General features: G+C 48.2%; 1 protein-coding gene across 2 annotated transcripts in view; it reads left to right on the top strand.

Annotated features, from left to right (window-relative positions):
* The first annotated feature begins 28 nt into the window (after positions 1-28).
* Positions 29-18,661, top strand: part of LOC8028552 (DIS3-like exonuclease 2) — a 54,016-nt gene continuing 35,383 nt past the window's right edge. Inside the window, exons 1-9 of one of the 2 annotated variants that reach the window (XM_040223806.3) lie at positions 29-184; positions 2,375-2,540; positions 3,322-3,608; positions 5,587-5,723; positions 8,039-8,097; positions 8,228-8,290; positions 10,820-10,873; positions 16,671-16,772; positions 17,371-17,619. In XM_040223806.3, the coding sequence (XP_040079740.1) occupies positions 2,391-2,540; positions 3,322-3,608; positions 5,587-5,723; positions 8,039-8,097; positions 8,228-8,290; positions 10,820-10,873; positions 16,671-16,772; positions 17,371-17,619 (1,101 nt within the window). In that variant the 5' untranslated portion in view covers positions 29-184; positions 2,375-2,390. Of the gene's footprint in view, positions 185-2,374; positions 2,541-3,321; positions 3,609-5,586; positions 5,724-8,038; positions 8,098-8,227; positions 8,291-10,819; positions 10,884-16,670; positions 16,773-17,370; positions 17,620-18,661 lie in introns of those variants that run through there. The other variant, XM_029977047.4, reaches the window with a different exon arrangement.

Consider the following 18,661-nt stretch of genomic DNA (forward strand, 5'->3'; position numbering starts at 1 on the left):
TTACGGCTCTGGCCGCTCTGGTTGTTTACCCGTCTATCCGTGCACAGGAACGCGAACGGACAGAACAGCGTGAATGTCAGCTTGGCTGTCGGCCATTTAATTGTTGGTCTTTAAAAAGCACTCGTTTTTATTCCTTCGGAACTGGACCCGCAATCATTTCCTTAACTTAGACGTAGTGAACGAGGTAAGCGACATCGCCCATTCGAATTTCGAACAGCACTGTGTCTGCTAGCGGTCGACCATCACGTATGCGCCGGTTCCACAGCGAGTTGCATCAATCGCTGCTCGCCGGTGCACTGGGGAAGCCTAGAGGCTCAATCGGTAGCATTTCGGCGACAAAGGCTAACCGCGGCCTCGTCTAAATTGCACAGGGCAAGAAATCTCGCTGATATGGCGTTTCTTGCGCTGGCTAACTGCTGACCGCTGCTTCATTATATCACCGGCTGTTGACTTGGCTTTGTTGATGACTGATCTCGGGCTTTCCTTTTTATATATGTATATATATATAATTAATATCGGATACAGCAGATTGACGGAGGAAGCGTATCTCTCTCTCTATAAACGGCGCGTTGATTCTTGGATCAGTGGTTGCGATTGTGTTTGAAGGGAACAGCCTTATCGCGGCGGCCGGTGATGTGGGATGAAGCAATGCTCAGCTGTATGTATGCACTACAATGGTGCCACTTGGTACGGTGCACTCTAGATGATGTGGAAAAGGGGGCAAGGGGGTGCGTTTTTGCTTTCGGCGCTGACGCCGACAGAAATGTGGCCAGCGCAACGCAAGCCCCGTTTGCACTTTTTTTTTTCTTTCTTTCTCTCCTTGTTGTGCATTGTTTGCTTACACACACACACACAAACAAAAAAAAAAAAGAAATGAAATCATGACCGATGATCAAAATAGTATTGTATTGTTCGGTTCTCAGACCTTGTTCTGTCCAAACAATGGATTTATGCCCTACGATTTATTTTTAGCGTTTGTGTAAGTAGTGAAGATAAACACGTGGCATTCGAACAGAGGTCAACGTTTCTGCTAGCTGCGGTTCTTTCTCCCAAGAAACCGAAAGGCAAGTCTTGGGCGACGATGACTGTCACCGTGCTATTGATGCCTCTCATTGGATGATGGCCATCCAATTGTGCACCATCTCGAGAGGCGTGACTCGTCAAATAGAGTTTGCCGCCACTGGAAGTCTGTGAAACATTCCAACAAAGCAACAACAACCGTGAAACATCCCGTGCCTGTGTTTACTCGCAGCAGAATGCCTCGCAAACCCCGGGAGCGAGGCATCAGTTTGTGTTTGTTCGCAGCTAGCTAACAGCGTCTGTGGGGCTCTGGCACTTTACTGGTATTCCTAGTGGTCATCAGCCAGTGAAGGCTGTTTGGAGTCTTCCTAAATTCTCCTGAGATGACATTTGCAAACGAGGTACAGATCTATAGAAAAACCGCTGCAGCCCTGAGACGTCGAATGGCATGGGGGACTTGCTCTTGTCATAACACAGGAAAAAGGTCGAGGTACACCTAAACATTTCTTATGAGTTGTGAATGCGAAAGCATGTACATCATACTTGCTCTACGCGTGTTGGCGCACTGACTGGCGGTTGACCTGGCGCTGACGGACACGCAGCGCCATGAGGTGGCCGGTCGTTGAAACTGATGTGCAGCATCAGTTTCAACGACCAGCCACCCCCAGGGTTCTGCATGTCCAGTGAATAGGAGCCTGGTTGGTGCACGCTAGCCAATGAGATCGAAGCGGTATAAAAGGTGCCGTGGCTAACCGGCGAATGGGAGCTGGCTTGACTTGGGAGAAGGATTTAAGAGCCGTTTGGCGTGGTTTCAAAGCTGATGACGTCGGCTTGCTCCATGAGACAGTTAATGCTTTCGCATTAAAAAAGTCTCCTTAAAGGCCAAAGAGCAGCCAGAAAGGAGAAAACTCTCTCAATTTCTCCTTTTCATTTGAGAGTGCAACCCGGAATGGAGAGAAGGAAAATGGAAACCGGTTTATTTCCTGGCAGACGATGACCCTGTAGGTCGGTCTTTAGGACTGAAGCTTTGGCTAGTTGGTGGAACATATTTCAAACGATGAGAAGTGCACGCACGAGAGATGACCATGAATGAAGAGAGCACACACATCGCTGACTTGCAGCAGTTGCTGGTCAGTGCTGCACGTGTGTTCCCTTCTTTCGCGGTCATCTTTTGCGTGCGCTATTCTACTCGTTAGAGAGAACGATCATTGGTGGTTTCATCTAACTTTCGGTCCCTCTCCGAGTTACTCGGCGGTCGCAGGAGATGTATAGAGACGAACGGAGTACCACTGGTATTAGCAAGGCCCTCTTTGAGGCCTCGGCTCGTGAGCGCTCCTGTGTTGGGACTACCCAGGGCCCATGAGTGTTGCATGGAGCGTGAGCCAGCAGTCGACGGGGCCGCGGAGCAGGAGAGCCCAGGGGCGGCGCAGGTGAAGCAGGGGCTCGGGCAGCTTACCCTCGAGACACCCGGGGCCAAGGGAGCCCGGAGGGACGCCAAGAACCCTCGGGCAAAGAACAAGGTGAGCCCCCTCGCAACACCCTCTCTTCCACTCTGTGCCTGCATGCAACACCTCCTAGACTACACGGTCGGAGAGCTGGATTGTTGCCGTCACCTAGCGGAGGCCACTGCGGGGTACAGATTGGAGAGGAGTGTCGCGCCGTCGTTCGGCTGGGACTCTTGTTCGATCGGCGATGACATGCGTTCTAGCCATTCTCATGCAGCGCTCATGTTCGATCTGTGCCCCACCATGCCTCCGATAGGTGATGTAAAAAAATAAACTATCGAGGCCTTATCTTGGAGGGTGGGACTTTTGAATGCACCATGATAGACACATTCCAGGCACCGTAGTAGCAACAACCAGCCTTGCACACATAACTGGCCGGAAGCTGCCGACTCCCGTCGGCCCTTTATTCGTTCTGGCCGCACGAATTGCCATTCTCGTGGGTACAAAGAACACAACCGTTACCGTCCGTCCAAAATTCGGTGTCACTAGGTGCCGTCAAATGGAAGACGTCCGTGGACGTCTGCTCGCGGTAGTCGAGCTCTCGCCCTCTCACTACCGTTTGTCGTCAGTCAATCGAAGCTCCACCTCCCTCGTGCGCAGTGGCTGCTCTCCGAAATTCTGTTGTGGAGAAGTGCGCCGCAGCGAGCGAGAGAGGTGGTGATCCAATCAACCTGCGTTGAACGCTGGGAAAAAAGGGTGTGTGCGTCGCATTGAACGTGTTCGACCGAGTTCTTTTATCAGTGCACGACTTTTCTGCCGCGGGTGCATTCTTCAGCCGCTCTTTGTGCCATCCCAGGGGAAGCGCCAGCAGCAGCAGCCCGAGGAGCGCGGCCGGCTGTCGCTGAGTGACCCGGGCAACCTGCGTTGTGCCCCACCCCTCACCCAGTGCCCCGCACTGTCAAGCCGATCCCCCGCGGCGGCCGGGTCGTCGCGCATCCCCGTGGCCTCCGGCCCGAGCTCCCCGTCCTCGAGCGTGTGGGTGCCCCGTGACCGGGCCGGCTCAGACCCCCGCCGGGAGCCCCTGCTGCCCGAGGGCCTCAGGGCACAGCACGCCTCGCACAGGTGTCGGCGTCTTGGCGCCAGGTGGGGCAGCATTATCTCTTTCTCTTCGTTCGTTACCGTAACGTACCGAGCGAGCGCATCTTTTCGTCTCTTTCAAGGGTATAGGCCGGTTCACGCGCTCACGTTTGCTTATGACCTAGTTTGTGCCATCTCTTACGATGAGAAAACAGACTGGCCCTTTGATGCCGTCTATGAAGTGACCCACGAACTGCATTTCGCTATAGCTGAAATTTTGAGGTATTGGCGAGATCAAACATATGTACTACCTATGAGAAATGGTCATTTATAACCTTGTCAAAAGATTTTCGAGCCAACAAAGAAAGAGCGACGCGCGAAAAAAAAAAAAAGGAGATATACAGGAATTTTGAGCCTCACACTCGATAGATTGCACCGGCATGTCTTCTCGTCCAGACTCTTGTCGTAAGAGATGAAGAGAACTCGGTCGTAAGCAGTCGCAAGTGCGCGAACCAACCTTAACGATGTGCACGGAACACTTGTGGGTCAGGCGGAAAACTCGAACAACTTCTCAGAGCAAAAGCTAAGGACTTAAAGAATTGCACTTGTAACCAACAATGTTATTGAAATAGAACCCCCAAAAAACGATTGCAATTAAATGGAGCCATATGGGCTCCCGAGACCCACAGCAGGGAATAGAACACTTCTAAAAATGCCCGCTTGCAACACTGGCGGGTGTTGCATTATCAATAAAATAACTATCTATCTATCTATCTATGGTACCTCTTTGGTTGTAGAGAAGAGTGGTATGGTTTGGGTTTTAATTGCTCTGTTTACGAAGTAATGCATTTCAGCGCCGCGCGAAAATAAAGTCGGTGCTCGCTTATATTCCAACCATTCATCTTCGTAAGAGCCACTGTTGAAATGCAAACCTCCAGTGGCCATAAGGACCTGCCTAGGCTAAATGAGGGTAGGGGTACGGCCGGCCGCATTCCATATTTTTCTGGCAGCCTGGCTACCAGTCCGGAATGAAGCATGACCCTCCCAGTAAATGAATAATTTAAAAAGCCTGTTGAGGAGAAGGGACAGGATTACCAGACCAGTAGAGCCCTGCATATCCGCGGATTATCCGTGGATATCCGCAGATATCCGCAGTAAACTGGCGGATGCGGATAAAAATTAGACGGATTTTGGCGGATTGCGGATGGGATGTGGATGTCAGCCAGCGCATCTGCCCGCTGGCTGACACGAAACACCGTGAGACTCGAGGCGGCCGCATACGCTCGGTAACATCACAGCAAGGATTTTGTCTTTCTACCACTGCTTCTCCGCCTCTCTTTCAGAACTTTTTTTTTTTTCTGATTCTTTTTAGGCGTTCAGACTTCAGAAGAGAGTTAAGGGGTCACAGTTGAAAGCTTCCGATTCTGCGTGCGGCGGGGAAGAACGCGGTCGGCGTGATTTCCGCTGATTTTGCTAGTCTAAATGCAATCGTAACCTCTGGTGGTTAGCAAGAACTTCGACGTGGTTCCACATTTTGCGGATGCGGTTCGGATACGGATACAAAGTATGCGGCTGCAGATTGAATATGGATACAATAATGTAAATAGTTTGCGGATGCGGTTGGGATGCGGATACAAAGCCTGCGGATGCAGATCGGATGCGGATACTCAAACTGTTATCCGTGCAGGGCTCTACAGACCACTATACTTCTTCTTCCATATGTGTCTTTGTATTCCTGTTTTCATGTGCACAAACTTTGGTACGTGAACCCTCCAAAAGAAAAATGTGGTCCAGCATTTTATCTCTGTTGGTAGGCAACACCTACAGTATTATAAAATTAAAGAAAAAGTCACACATTCCAAAATGCAAGCACCGTGTTTGATCGTAACGGGATGCTGGAAAGAGGTTGGCACATCGAAGCCGAAACAGTGGCCAAGGAGTTTCCGAGATGCTTTGCACGGCACCACGCCGCCGCCAGGACTGCTTAGATTTCGCGAGAGGTCCACGGGTTTTCTTCCGCTCGGAAGTGGGCCCTGATGGGGAGTGTCCGTCTCTCGCCCGGTTACAGGGGGGGCTCGGAGAGCGGCTCGAGTCCGTCCGCGTCCGGCGTGCGGCGCAGCCCCTGCAGTCCTTCCAGCACCCTCTCTGAGGGCTCCTTCCCTTCCAGCAGGCGCAGCTCCGGTGAGACCCCGGTGCCCCGGTTTTAATACTCCGCAGTCATAAAGGCGTCGCCGAACGAGGGCCAGTTCGCACATTTCTATTTGAGTGTGGTCAACCACATTGCAACCGTTTCTGTCTGCTTACAAGGTGAGAAGAGCCCGGCGCCGTCTGTCGGGTAGCCCTGGGACACATGGATTGTAGGTCGATCCATGTGAATGAGTGCAACGCGGTCGATCACACTTTAACGCAAATGTGCGAACCTACAGCCTGAAATCGCTCGAGCAAATGGCATTTATCGTTAAATTGTGGTGCCGTGAGATGTCCAGCACTGTTAGGGTGTTCGTGGGACACCATATAGTTGGTCATTGTTCATTGCACATGCTCACTGCTAGCTCATCTTTCCAGAACAAATATCTCAACACGGAGTAATGCAGCACTTTCGACATGCATATCTCCCCGTTGGCATCCTTGTTCTTTGTAAGCTATAATTTGAAGCTATGAGTGCGTGCTGCGAGCGACGACCGACAATACGGTATAATGTGAATCCCGACGGAGGTCTAATTCTAGACAGACGACGCCCCACGTGCTAATGAAAACCAAATGTTAGCCTATTAGCAGTGGCGCAACGCATGTCGCTGCGAAAAATGTAAACATACATGTGGCATTTCCGTCCTCCATAGTCATCTGGGGACGTTGATCAAAATGTCACTTTGTCTCTCTGCTTTTTCCTCTTTCACGTGCACATACAAACATGCACAGATTATGAAGGGATAGCTTTTGTTTCTATGCTTGCCACCAGTTTTCGCACGCTCTGTTTTACGGTAAAAAATGCTTATTCAACAATTTTGAGCAGAAGTAGATGCCATGCAAACGCGTGCACCGTCTAGTAGTTGTGAACCTTGAACACACATTCGATGTGCACACTGGGCCCCATGTAACAAGAGCACCATTTCTGGAGCTACCTTCAATATCCTCCAGAGACGAGCAAGACTCTCGAAGCCGGTTCGGCATACTAATACTTTTATGAAATCAAGGTGGACCCTTTGATGCATTGGCCCTTTGAAGGGGCTGCATAAATCACTTCTTTTCAACATATTGCGGTGTAATTTAGCGCAGAGGTATAAGTAAAGGGTGCATGTTTTCAGTAAAACTTTGGAGGAATGAGTTCTTTCGAATGAAAAAAATGACAAAGAAGAATGACGAATATAACCCCTAAGTGAGGGGAACAAGAGAAACAAAGGACAAGCACAAATCTCCAGACACAGCTAAGTGACTGGTGCGTGACCGAAAACATCCGCCTGGGATTCTTTTCGTCATTCTTGTCCAGCTCACTTGCACCCTTGCCTTTAATTTCATTATAATCAAAAGAAGAATCATCTGTTTCCCGTGGGCTAAGTCTGGTGTGCAGGCTCCTAATGCATTTATTTCGGTGAACGGAAGGGGATTAAAATGTTTGCCTGATCTGTTTCCTTTTTCTTCCACTTGTTTTTCTGTCATATTAAATGCCACAATGACCTACAACGTTACCTGATAATTTCCCAAAATAAAAATTTGGCTAATCATTCAATTAAAAAAAAAACTTCTCTTTCCTCTTTTTTTTTTTACTTAAAGAGCTATTAGAGTAGCTTCTAAAATTGTCTATTTATTGTCATAACTCAGTCTATGAACTCTAAGCATTCTAAAAAAAAAAAAAAGATTAGATTGATATGCATTTGATTTTCCTTATAAAAACTAAATCAAGGATCGTGACACGCCAGTTTTTCTGCGATTCTGCACGGAAACCAGAGGGTGCCATCAGGCATGAGATGGCTAATTGTGAGCAATCTCTTCTCGCACACAAGTTGCACACATTTGGAAATCAGTTCGCCATTGGTCGGCCCCCTTACTGCTCAGGAAGTGATCGCCTGCGATTGACTGTTGCACGTGTGGCGGCACCCTCTAGTTTCTGTGCCTAATCACAGAAATACGGACATGTCTTGATCTTGGATCCAATTTTTTATAGCGAAATCTGACATGTACCACTCTAATCTCGAGTTTTATAAAAAGCTTAGAGCCTGTAGGTTGAGTTATAACCATAAATAGAAAATCTCAGAAGCAAGCCTCTTTAGCACCCCTTTAAGCAAGCTCATATTTTCATACTTAATACCTAATATATGCACCACTTAGAGGCACCTCTGTAGAAAACTGTAGTGCAATACTTCAAAAGTTTGATTTATGCAGTCCTGTCAAAGACTCAACACTCCATTGGGCCTGTGTGGTGTTTTATTCCCAGTCTTTTGAATCTCGAGAGTTGACAGTGCTTGCCTTTGAGGTGAACGGCAACATTGTCTTTCCAGAGACCCACCTGACTTCCCCCTCGTTGACCCCGAGGCAGAAGAACAAGGAGCGTCCCAAGGTGAGCTCCGCCTTGTTTTCGCCAAGTTGGCTTTGTGGCGTAGTCTTTGTTCTCTGGAGCGGGCTTTGATTTCTATACTGTCTGTGACGCCTAATAGGAAGTGACTTTTTCATTCTTTTTCTTGTTTCAGTATGAGGCCTACATGCCTCTGTGTGAGGTGCAGCAGGCATTGAAGAAGGGCCAGGTGGTTGAGGTGAGTGCCGGGGACATTTCGGAAACTTGCTTTGGGGGCTGTGCGTTCAAGACTGACATGTTCGACTTGTGTTCAATCATGCCCCACTATATAGAGAATTTTCGGGGGCAAACCGCGTTAATACAGTATGTGCATTTTTGTCTCATTATTATTTTAAGGGGAGACATGGGTTTTTCGAGCTGAAAAATCTCTTAAAAACTGTGTTTTGGAAATTGTTACTTTTTAAATTTGCAGCTATTTCTTTTTTCTTTATCTGCCAAGTTTTCTTATTTTGAAGATATATATTTGAGCCCAGGGGCGGACTTACCAAGAGGCAGAGTAGACAGCTGCGTAGGGCGGCAGAATTCTTGGGCGGCCAATTTGTAGCTGCCCCTAAATTAATTGGCTCTTTGTTGTTATTTTTCTTTAGCTCCGAATTTAGTTACTCACCCACTTTGGGAATTTTAGCTCCAAGTCTAGCTACTTTTGAAAATCACTGTTAGGGAAAACAAAGGTGTCCATATTGAAAAGACTCTACTGCAATGCCAGTACGGGCCTCCCGAGGAAAAATAAAAGACGCTGATGGTGACTTCAGCTGAAGCATACCGTAAAATCCCGAGAGATAGTCCACTTAACATTGAGAGAAAATCGCCTGAAAGTAGGAAGTGGGCTAACTTTCGGTGTACAATCAAGAAAAGTTAAAAAAATTGCTATTTTTAGGTTGTGTCCCTCCCAAGCTTGTTATGGTGGCGAGGGACAACGAAGCAAAGATGATTGTATTTCCCAGTCAGCAATGTTCGCTTATATCCCGCCATAGCTGACTAGCCTCATTTATGCCGAGGCCATCATTGATCCCCACGCTACTGTTTCTAGGAGTGGTCTATCTTTCGGTGCTTAAAATAGATGTAGCAAATCAAGCCATAAAATGAAAGACGTTTACAATCCCTGTAACGCTGAATTAGAGCGCAGTTCTTGAGGAGGAGAATGGGAAAATACGGAGAGGAGGGTATACCCCTCCTCCTCATTCGTACCCTCCCCTCTTCCTCTCCTGCTTGCCTCCCATTTAGTGAGAAATTTTTGGCTAAATTTCTTTCTAAATTTAGCGGAAAATTTTTTCAGCTAAATTTAGCGGAAAAAATTCCCTGCTAAATTTAGTGGGGAAATTTTCCCGCTAAATTTAGCGGGATTTTTTTTCTCTAAATTTAGCGGGGAATTTTTTTCGCTAACTTTAGCGGGGAAATTTTCCCGCTAAATTTAGCAGGGAAATTTTTCCGCTAAATTTAGCGGGGAAATTTACCCATAATGCAACACGCGGTGACCCTCGTGACGTCATCACGGGAAGCGTCCCATAATGCACCGCGCAATTACACCGATGGTGACGGCAACGCCAACGGCGGCGTCGCTCAAGCCGGAAACGGGTGCCTAAGAGCTGTGCTCTAAAATAGGGGTGGGCTATATCTTGGGGGTGGGGCATCTCATGATTTTAAGGTAGTTAAGTTACTTTAGAAATATATTTATGTGCAGCTATGGTTACTCACAGAAAGTAGAAGTCAATGTTCGATCTTGAAAGATATTGTGACGCTACAGAGGGGGTAGTGTGGTTATCGCGTAGCCTCCACCATGCATCGGGAACGGCCGCTCCTTGGAAGACGATGTAGGTGGCGCTTCGATCCGCAGCTCCGTTGGGTGCCTCAAACGGCCGGAAGATAGAGGCACCCTAACACGCTACACAACTAATATAAATACATCAAAAACAATTATTTGTTTCCAGTGAACTTCCAACGACATGATTTGTGTTTGAAGATGAATAAAAAATGTGAAACTTGCAGACGACAGTGTAGTGGACAGCTGCGCGAATCGGCCGGAGCTGGCTGGAGCCAAGCTGACCAAGCGGCCAAGCCAGAGCCATAGCCGGAACGACGGTGCTGCAAGCGCCAGCGCCACCCGCGTCCGTCTTCCAACGCGGTGCCGCTTCTCCGGTTTCGTCCGTTACACTACCCCCTTTAAGCCACTGTAGCGACCATTTTGATTCGGCATTCTGCTCACGACAAAGTTTGAAGCATTTGCTACAAGTAGTGCTGATATGTATTTGTTATCATTATAATCCTGACAAGTAATTGTAACTGAACCAGATTACAAGTTGTAACAAGGTTACAATTAGGGCTGGTTTGCACACTTGCGTTGAACTACAACCGACTGCAACACGATCGCTCTTTAAGCCTCTTGCGACCAGCCGCGCAACACTGTAGCCAGTCGTAAGCACTCGCGAGGAGTTTAAAACCAGTTTTCAAATCTTTTAGGTCCCCAGCAAGCAGTCGCAAGTGCATGAACCAGCCTTTAGAGTTACCGAAATTCCAAATCTAACTCGGGAAGTAATCGTGACTAGTTGCAGTAACTTAAATTACTTATACCGGGTTACTTTTCGACTCTGGTAAAGACGCCTCACCGATGAGGCCTCAGCCTTTTGACAATCGGGGCTCTCGTTTTCCCCGAAACGTGCGAAGCGCCGACAACGGGCAGTGACCGTGTCCCTTCTCCGTCTCTCTGCAGGGCGTGCTGCGCATCAACCCCCGCAACTACGAGGACTCGTTTATCAGTGCGCCGGTAATCCTCGGTAGTCCTGTCTTGCTGGCTCCTTCCCCTCTCCCTCCTCCTCCACCCCCTGTTGCCAGCAGGGCCTGTCCCTGTCAGAGAGGGCGTGGCAGCGCCACCTTCAGCGCCAAAAACGGCAATCGCCATGTGATCGGTTAGGCCATCGTATGGAGGAGCAGTTGTAACGAGTCACAATTTGCATGAGGGCCATAGCACGCATGTTTCGAGAGAGGGCATGCTGGGGTCTAGTCATACACCACCGTGGTTACACTGTACAGACACATGCGAGCCGTAGCGTGGCATTTTTTATAGCATTGGACCAAGCAGGAGTAAAAAGATTTCAGTCATGCAGCAGCAAAGGAGATAACTGTGCCTGATGAACGTGAAAAGGAAGCTTCGAGAAGTTTCATCGAGGGACCTTGTTTCTTTGGGGAGCGCCAGCCAGTGTTTTGGTTAAAGTCTTCGGGCACTGTGGGATCTGGGACGTCTAGAAAGGTCTTTCTTAAGCTGTTCCCACCGGCTTCGATTTCTGCAATTTGCTTGTGCATAATAGAAAGCAGTCGTTCGTAGGCAAGAATGAAAAGAAAAATAATGGTAGTGAGCTCTGTAAAATCGAGTTGAAATCAGTTGCTGCGCAAGAATCTCGGGCATTTCAGAAATGCTAGGAAGAGCCCTTCATTTGTGTTTCTTCAGCTGCAAGTCCGTTACCTTTGGTGGTGCATTAGTATTGTGCAAGTTTCAGTTGTACATGCACCTACGAGGTACTATTGAAGGTAGGGAGGTCATGCTGGAGGAAGAGTAGCCAAATGCAAAACTATTTCTTTAAGTCAGTCACTATCGGTGGAACTATTGCATTCCTTTTGCATGGGATGCATGGAGGTACAGTAGAACTGCATTGATACATTTTTGAGAGGGCCGCAGACAAACCAATGACATTTTTTGAGGCTTATAAATGAGACGGGAAGTAACTCTCGTGCAGCAATTTATTCTTAGAAGTAACTCTCGTGCAGCAATTTATTCTTAAGAGCTATGGGAGAACTACCATATATATTCAGATATAGGTCAACTTCTTTTTCTCTTAACTGTTCATTTTAACTAAGGGTCAATCTGTAATCAAAATGAAAGAATGCCGACCTATAAGAAAGAGTGAAATTTCTGAGCCCATCAAACTAACCAAGATGTTCACCCACATTAGCCGTTGTTCCTGGCACGCCGGGGAGGCGGTGAAGCTTGATAAACGTACCAGTGCAAAACAGCGAAGCATGACACACACGACGCACAATTGCAAACTCCACTCTAAATGTCAGGAACAAAGTGTTTACGCTTGTACTGGACTAAAAGGTAAAAAGTAAAACTGACCATTCCAAAAGCCTGAATCCTCAAGTCTTGACCAGCTTCACCCCTGGTTGCTTCATGTTGCCTCCAGAAGCTTCCTACCTCCATGCATTTTTGGGACTTGACAGAAGGGAAAACGAACGCAACAAACAGGAAATTATTACACACGCACCCTACGGGAGTTCAGCGGGACCTGCCTTTGTGAGCGTAGCTGCTGGGAGACTCCTTCAAACAACGTACCATCGAGGTTCTAGCGTAATATATGCTGCACTTTTGTATGCGTGAATATAAAGTCAAAAGTTGGAATTAACTTGTGTAAAGCAGCCAAGCGTTGACTCCCGTCCTGGCAAAAGACCAGGGAATTGTTTAGACCTCGTCATTACTACTTACTGCTGTGCGGTTCTGACAATGCAGGTTTAAATAAAATATAACTGAATCTTTTCCCCTCTGTGGTCTAATTCCTCGTGGGAAATGCTTGCACAGAATTATTTTTCTCAGTGCCTGATTAAAGCATTTTTGTACGACTGATTTCAAATATGATATTTTTACGGTCAGTTGCCTTTTCTCCTTTCATAATGTGTGGCATTTTCTCTTTTCGATCAGCTAAATGTTTATACAGCACGAAGCACAGCTGCCACATGGCACGCATTTACAACACAAAGCTTAGAGCGATATTACACCTCTAGCACATGCTATCGCAGCGTGCCCACACTTCATCACATTCAACTTTCAAAGCCTTTCTTCAGAAAGCACCACGACCACATCACTCAGAAAACACCACGACCAATGGCACGAAGGCGGCCATGGCTCCGATTTGCCGCTGCAATTAGTTGCCTCTGCACACAGTTAGTGATGCTGAAGAAGAGAGGTCAAGACGCTCGAGTCCTAACAAAACCCGTAGTGTAAGGGGGAAGCTCGGTTGCATTTTTTTTAATTTTGTTTTTTTATTTCTGCTTTGGGGTGGAGAGAGGAGGAAGGAATGTTGCCAGTTTGAGAAAATTTTCTTTTCCTGTTTCCTTGGCTCTCTGGCATTGGCCTTTCTATGCTCTTTTTTGTTTGATTTGTTCCCACTGGATCTTATCTGTGCACCACTGTACCAATGTTCAACCATTTCTAACTTGAGGCCCAAAAGCCCTGGAGCTATGACTTTTTGGCAGCACATCACTGGGCTATGCATGCGCGAGGTAGACCCCATGTTGGCCCTTTGGTCTTGCATGTCATCTTTGGTTTGTTTGGTTGAAAGCATGCATTGCTATGTTTTGCATGTTTGAAATAGGCTTTGGTTGTAGTAGGATGAACCAATATTAGATATCTTTCCTTCCGTGACACGGGGCAGTTTTGATGGTAGTTTTTTTCTACTCTCATCTTGCTAGCAAATCAGAGTCAAATTATTCATACCATGGACAAGAAACTATGGTCACTGACAGGATAAGCGGGAGGCTTTTCACTTGTCCCACCTCCAGCACAAGTGCTTCGAGTGTGCCTGTGCAGCCGAAGTGCCGTGGAAGGCACACATGCTGCAGGTTGGACATACGAAAGAGATGCCCTGCACCTTTTGTCCTCTCAGCAACTATGTTTTGTCGTGCGTGTATAGCACGCTTGCTTAACTTTCAGTCTACTGAGGTAACCTTAGAATGGATGCTACATTATTTCGAGGTGACAGCAGACATGTGTACTGCACAAGGTGAGGTGCCTGGATTAGCAAATTTAGGTGAGTTTAGGCAGAGAGAATCTACCAACATGGGCCTTGCTGGCAACAGGGCGGTGCGTCTCTTAGTGACTGCACTAGTCTTGATCTCCCTGTTCAATAAGTTGACCAGTAAAAAGGGAGCTACGTTCCTGTGTGTGCTTGTTTGTGGTAGCTTGCTGGTGCATTGGAACGGCACAAGAGTGTAGCGGTACCCAGTTAGGTTAGACTTGAATGTACTTGCCAAATCACATCTTGTACTGACCAACGGAAATATGTGCCTGCCTTGGCCGTGCATAGTGGTATTAACAGCATGGCTGGGTATATTAAGGTTACACGTACTGCAACCACATTTGGCAGATGAGGTGTTTTTCAACCGAAGTCGTAAAAGTTGTATTTTCGTTGAAGTAGTTTTTGTTGTGTTTTGTGTTCAACTTTCTGAGCAGGAAGTTTCAGGATTGCATAGAAGTGGAGCTAGTTATTTATTAGTGTTTTGCATGCGGGTTGGACAAGGCCTAGCTTTTAGGTAGTGGTAACAGTTTAGCAGGCGCGTGATATGTTTCAAGCAATTCATGGGGCATGGACTTTGGGGAACTGGGTATGGTAGTAATTGTCCACGTCTGCCTAAGAATAACTTTAGGGTCTGTAGTCTGTTGCAACATAAGATCTGCAGTAGAAGCTCTGTCTTTATTGCAAGCTTTGCGTCTTCTATGACACGTCGACGCATGCGCAGCTACACACGACGCAAAGCAACATCTGCGTTCCAGACACGAAACTTCTCTTGTATATTTTGTGTTGCAAAAGATTATAGCATTTGCAGTAGGCAGGTGGTTGAAACTGATTCTGTGGAAAGAGGGCATAAGCATCCCCCAAGGCATTGGCTACCATCAGCCCTAGGAAAAAAGAGTACCATTTGTAAGCCACGTCTAAAAAAAGGAAGTTGTACGATAAATTTAGCACACCTTTCGATTTTGGTTACTGCTTCATTGCGCATTACTTTTGCGGGGTCGAGATAAGTTGACATATGGAAATACAGTAAAACCCTGTTGATATGTTTTTCAAAGAAATGCGGTAAAAAAAATATGATCCAGGAAAACATAATAACCTATAATGCTTTTGGGGGCCATAGATGGGGCAGGGAGCAACTCTCAGGCAGTAATTTATTTTATAGGGACTCTCGTGGCTGTGGAAGAGTACTATATTTATTCATATATAGATAGGCATGTTTTTTTGTCCTGTTTCTTAGAGTTAGGGGTCTATCTGTGATTGGAGGTAACCAAAGGATGTCAATAAGGGTGAGCAACCTTTCCAAACCCATTGAGCTAACCCAGGTGCTCATCCGCATCAGCCGCTGCTCTTAGTGCGCTGGAGTGAAGCTCTGCACAGTGAGCGGGCTGCGTGCAGTTCCTGATCGCTAACTCAACTTTATGCGAAATGAAACTTTCAAGACCAAGGCAACTGAGCCACAACAGAAATGTGTGTCAGAGAACAAAAATTGAAAGATGAAGGGACAGTTGTGAAAGCCCAAGTCCCTTTCGAACCCGCTCCAGGGTCATGCTCGCCTGGGCAAAATGCACAGCAGAGGCAAAGAGAGGGAGAGAAAGAGAGGGGAGGGGGGGCAGCCGTAGCTGACCATCCCAGTACGTCCCGTCGGGTGGCAGGTTTTGGACATAAGAACCGTAAAGACGAATCCAACAGCCAGGCTCGTTTTTTTTAAGACTGATTTCCCTTTTAAGAGTCGGGAATACATTTCAACGAAAACATGTCAATGAGGTCCTACTGCATTTTGGATCCGGCGTCTAGTCTCCACCTGGTGCATTCGGGGTGTACAAATTGGAACTCTTTTGCTGTATTTTGGTGTCTAAGAACTTGGAGCCTAGTAGGTCTTCTCGACCCCGGTGCAGATTGTTCGATAGCTTATTAGGTTACACCACACCATTTATCGGGTAGCGATTTACATAAAGCAGTTCATTGGGTTAGTTGGTTCATAACCTTGAGACATTCAGCACCAAGGACATGAGGACAGATACGTGGCCTTATGTTCTTTGCGATATCTTTGCGGTGTCCTTTCCTTGTCTGTCCTTGTGTCCTTGAATCTCTATATTCCGAAAGTAACGATGGAAATTCAGCAGGTTCTTAGTTCAGCCAGTAAGTTCAATTTTACTTGCATACTCACCTTAAGTTTCTGTCTTGGTAGCAGTCTCATGCTTGAACCAAGTCCTGCTGTTAAATCATGGTGCAGTCCAACTGGCACGTCAGTCTCGCCGTTAGGCTGGAGGTTTATAAGAAGACTGCTCGATTTGTTTGAGGCCTATTTATGTGTTTTCTTATTAACGCTGAATTATAACGACGAGCACAGCACCAAGTCTACATAAGAACAGCACTGATGCAGCGCTGACTCGAAAGAAACTTGGTACTGATGCTGCGCAGTATATTGGTGCTGTATCACTAATATATGGCAAAGTCGGCACTATTTCTTAGTGCAAACTAATAGCGCCGGGGTGGCACCGTGCTATATGTGAGAACAAGCCTTAATATATTTGTTTAGTCATAACGGACAATTTCGGTGGAACGGAGGTATCCATATTAACGAGACATTGCTGTACCAATGGAAAAATTTCTCCGACTCGGGAATTGCCGTTGGGCAATGCCTCGTGCGTCGTACGACTTGCGGTGTGCGGTAGCATTGTGGAACGTACAAACGAGGCTCGCTCGGGTGGTTACGGACACGTGTGGGAGCGGGGCAGAGCTCATGAACGGGTCGCCGGTGCGTGCGTGCGGTTGCAGGACAGTCAGATGGACATCTACATTGGGGGACTACATGACCGCAACCGGGCCCTGAACGGGGACCTGGTGGCTGTCGAGCTCAAGCCCCAGCACCAGTGGAAGGTGGGTGCACTTGCCACACTGTTGCGCGACGCTCGCCTTCGACGCTCGTCGACTGCAGCGAAAAGAATGAATATAGTGGAAGACTATGCATGCCTGAAGGCTGTGCATGCCCATTTTAGGTGACGTACAAAAAATCCGGTAGAAGTTCCGCCTCCCACACTTGCTCATTGCCTCGCGTAACAGTTTGGCTGCGGATGCCCAACGTGCTGTTGAAGGTAGAAAGTTTGCGCTGGAGGTGGAGACCTTACTGTACTTTTACTCTTTTTCTGTCGCCGCTTATAGAAGTTCTAACCGAGGCATCGTTGACACGTCGAAGACAAAATGACAGTTATGCGGGGCAAAGAGAGATACCACGATTGTGTAGAAATCCGCGAGATGCCGCGTTGCAACCCCCCCCAGTCGTTGCAAGGTGCAAATCTGCACTTTGACACCGGGTTCGGGCACCGCAATCGGATGCTCGGGTGCGTCGACGACCTTATTGCGGCGAAGCTCGATCAGTCGCGCAGACAGGGAGACTGCTCCGCAATGTCGACACCCGCGCAGTCGGGTGACTGTCGCGTGACGCAGAGGCGTGACTCGATTGGCCGGTCGTGTCCAGATTCACTGGGACCGGGTGCACCTATGGGAGCAGCAGTCCGGCCGAAGCCTGCTGGACACGCTGCTGCTGGAGGAAGACGGGGAAGAGGGGGACGGAGGGGAGGAACCTGCGGAGGAGCCTGTGGAGGAGCCTGCGGAGGAGCCAGCCCTCGCCTCGGTGGAAGCCCCCAGCTGGGACGGTGCCCGGGCCGGGCTGGCCAGGCCCTCGGACACCATCGAGGTGCTCGGCATTGAGAGGCTGCTGGGGCAGGTGAGCCACGGGAAGTTGCATTACGCCGCCCGGTACCTGTCTTTGACGGGTCTGTTCAATGCCCCGCTCTACCCATGCATAGAGAGTGGTCCCAAAGTGGCAACAACTTACGTCGCAACAACCGGCGCGTCGTGCAATCGGATGTCACGATCCCAATGGTCGGTGGTAGAAGTTCCGGAAAAAAAAGCGCGAGCGAACTCGAGCGTTGCCGTCGTCACAGCGTCCCAGTTTGTTGCTGCAGAAGCTTTGGTGGACCATCGTGCCGAGAGCAAGCTACTGTGGAACTGATGTCTGCCTTGTTCACCTCCGCCGACGTGCCACCGCCAGGCTCGCGGTCGACGACGGTGTGGCACTTTCATGACGTCGTTGGGCGGGAATCGAAGGGCCACATTTAGGGTTGTGGTAAACATACCCGTTGGAGACGCACTCCATGCACTATCGCGGCACACGCTCCGCCGACGTCTGTAGTAGTGGGCCACATCGTGGGTAGAAGCTCATCTTGCTGGGGTTGTGTCACTGCCAGCAGCTGTTGCTCAATGCCGGCAAATGCGTGAAAGTTTGTGGGAGAAACGGGAGAAAACCACAGTTTTCTAGATTGGTAAGTTGTTCTTGACAATGAAAATTTTACTGTATTTTTGGGGAATGACTGAATGATTCGCACCATATTGAAACTGGTCAGGCACCGAACGTCTGTGCATAAATGATTTGCAATTGAGGATTAAGGGTAGCGACCTGGCGGGTAAAAATTGTTTTGGTGCAGCTCAACGAAGCGAGAATTGCTGAGAGTTAATGTCGAGGTGCAAGGTCTCGGAAGTCGGCCAATCTCGCCGGATGACGAATCCGAAGGTCGCATTTATTGGCATTGCTGCGCTACCGGCCGACAGTACGGGGTACAAATTAGTGGCACGTTGAACACCAGTTGGAGGTGCGTTCCGTGCACCATAACCGAGACAGTCCCGATCACTGGAACGGTCTGTCAATATGTGACACTGCACTTACGGGAGCGTAGTCCCCGTGCGCCAAAGTCACTTTTGCCCCTGGG

Source organism: Ixodes scapularis, unplaced genomic scaffold, assembly GCF_016920785.2.
Source record: "Ixodes scapularis isolate PalLabHiFi unplaced genomic scaffold, ASM1692078v2 PGA_scaffold1__304_contigs__length_218370807, whole genome shotgun sequence".
NCBI classification, from domain to species: domain Eukaryota; kingdom Metazoa; phylum Arthropoda; class Arachnida; order Ixodida; family Ixodidae; genus Ixodes; species Ixodes scapularis.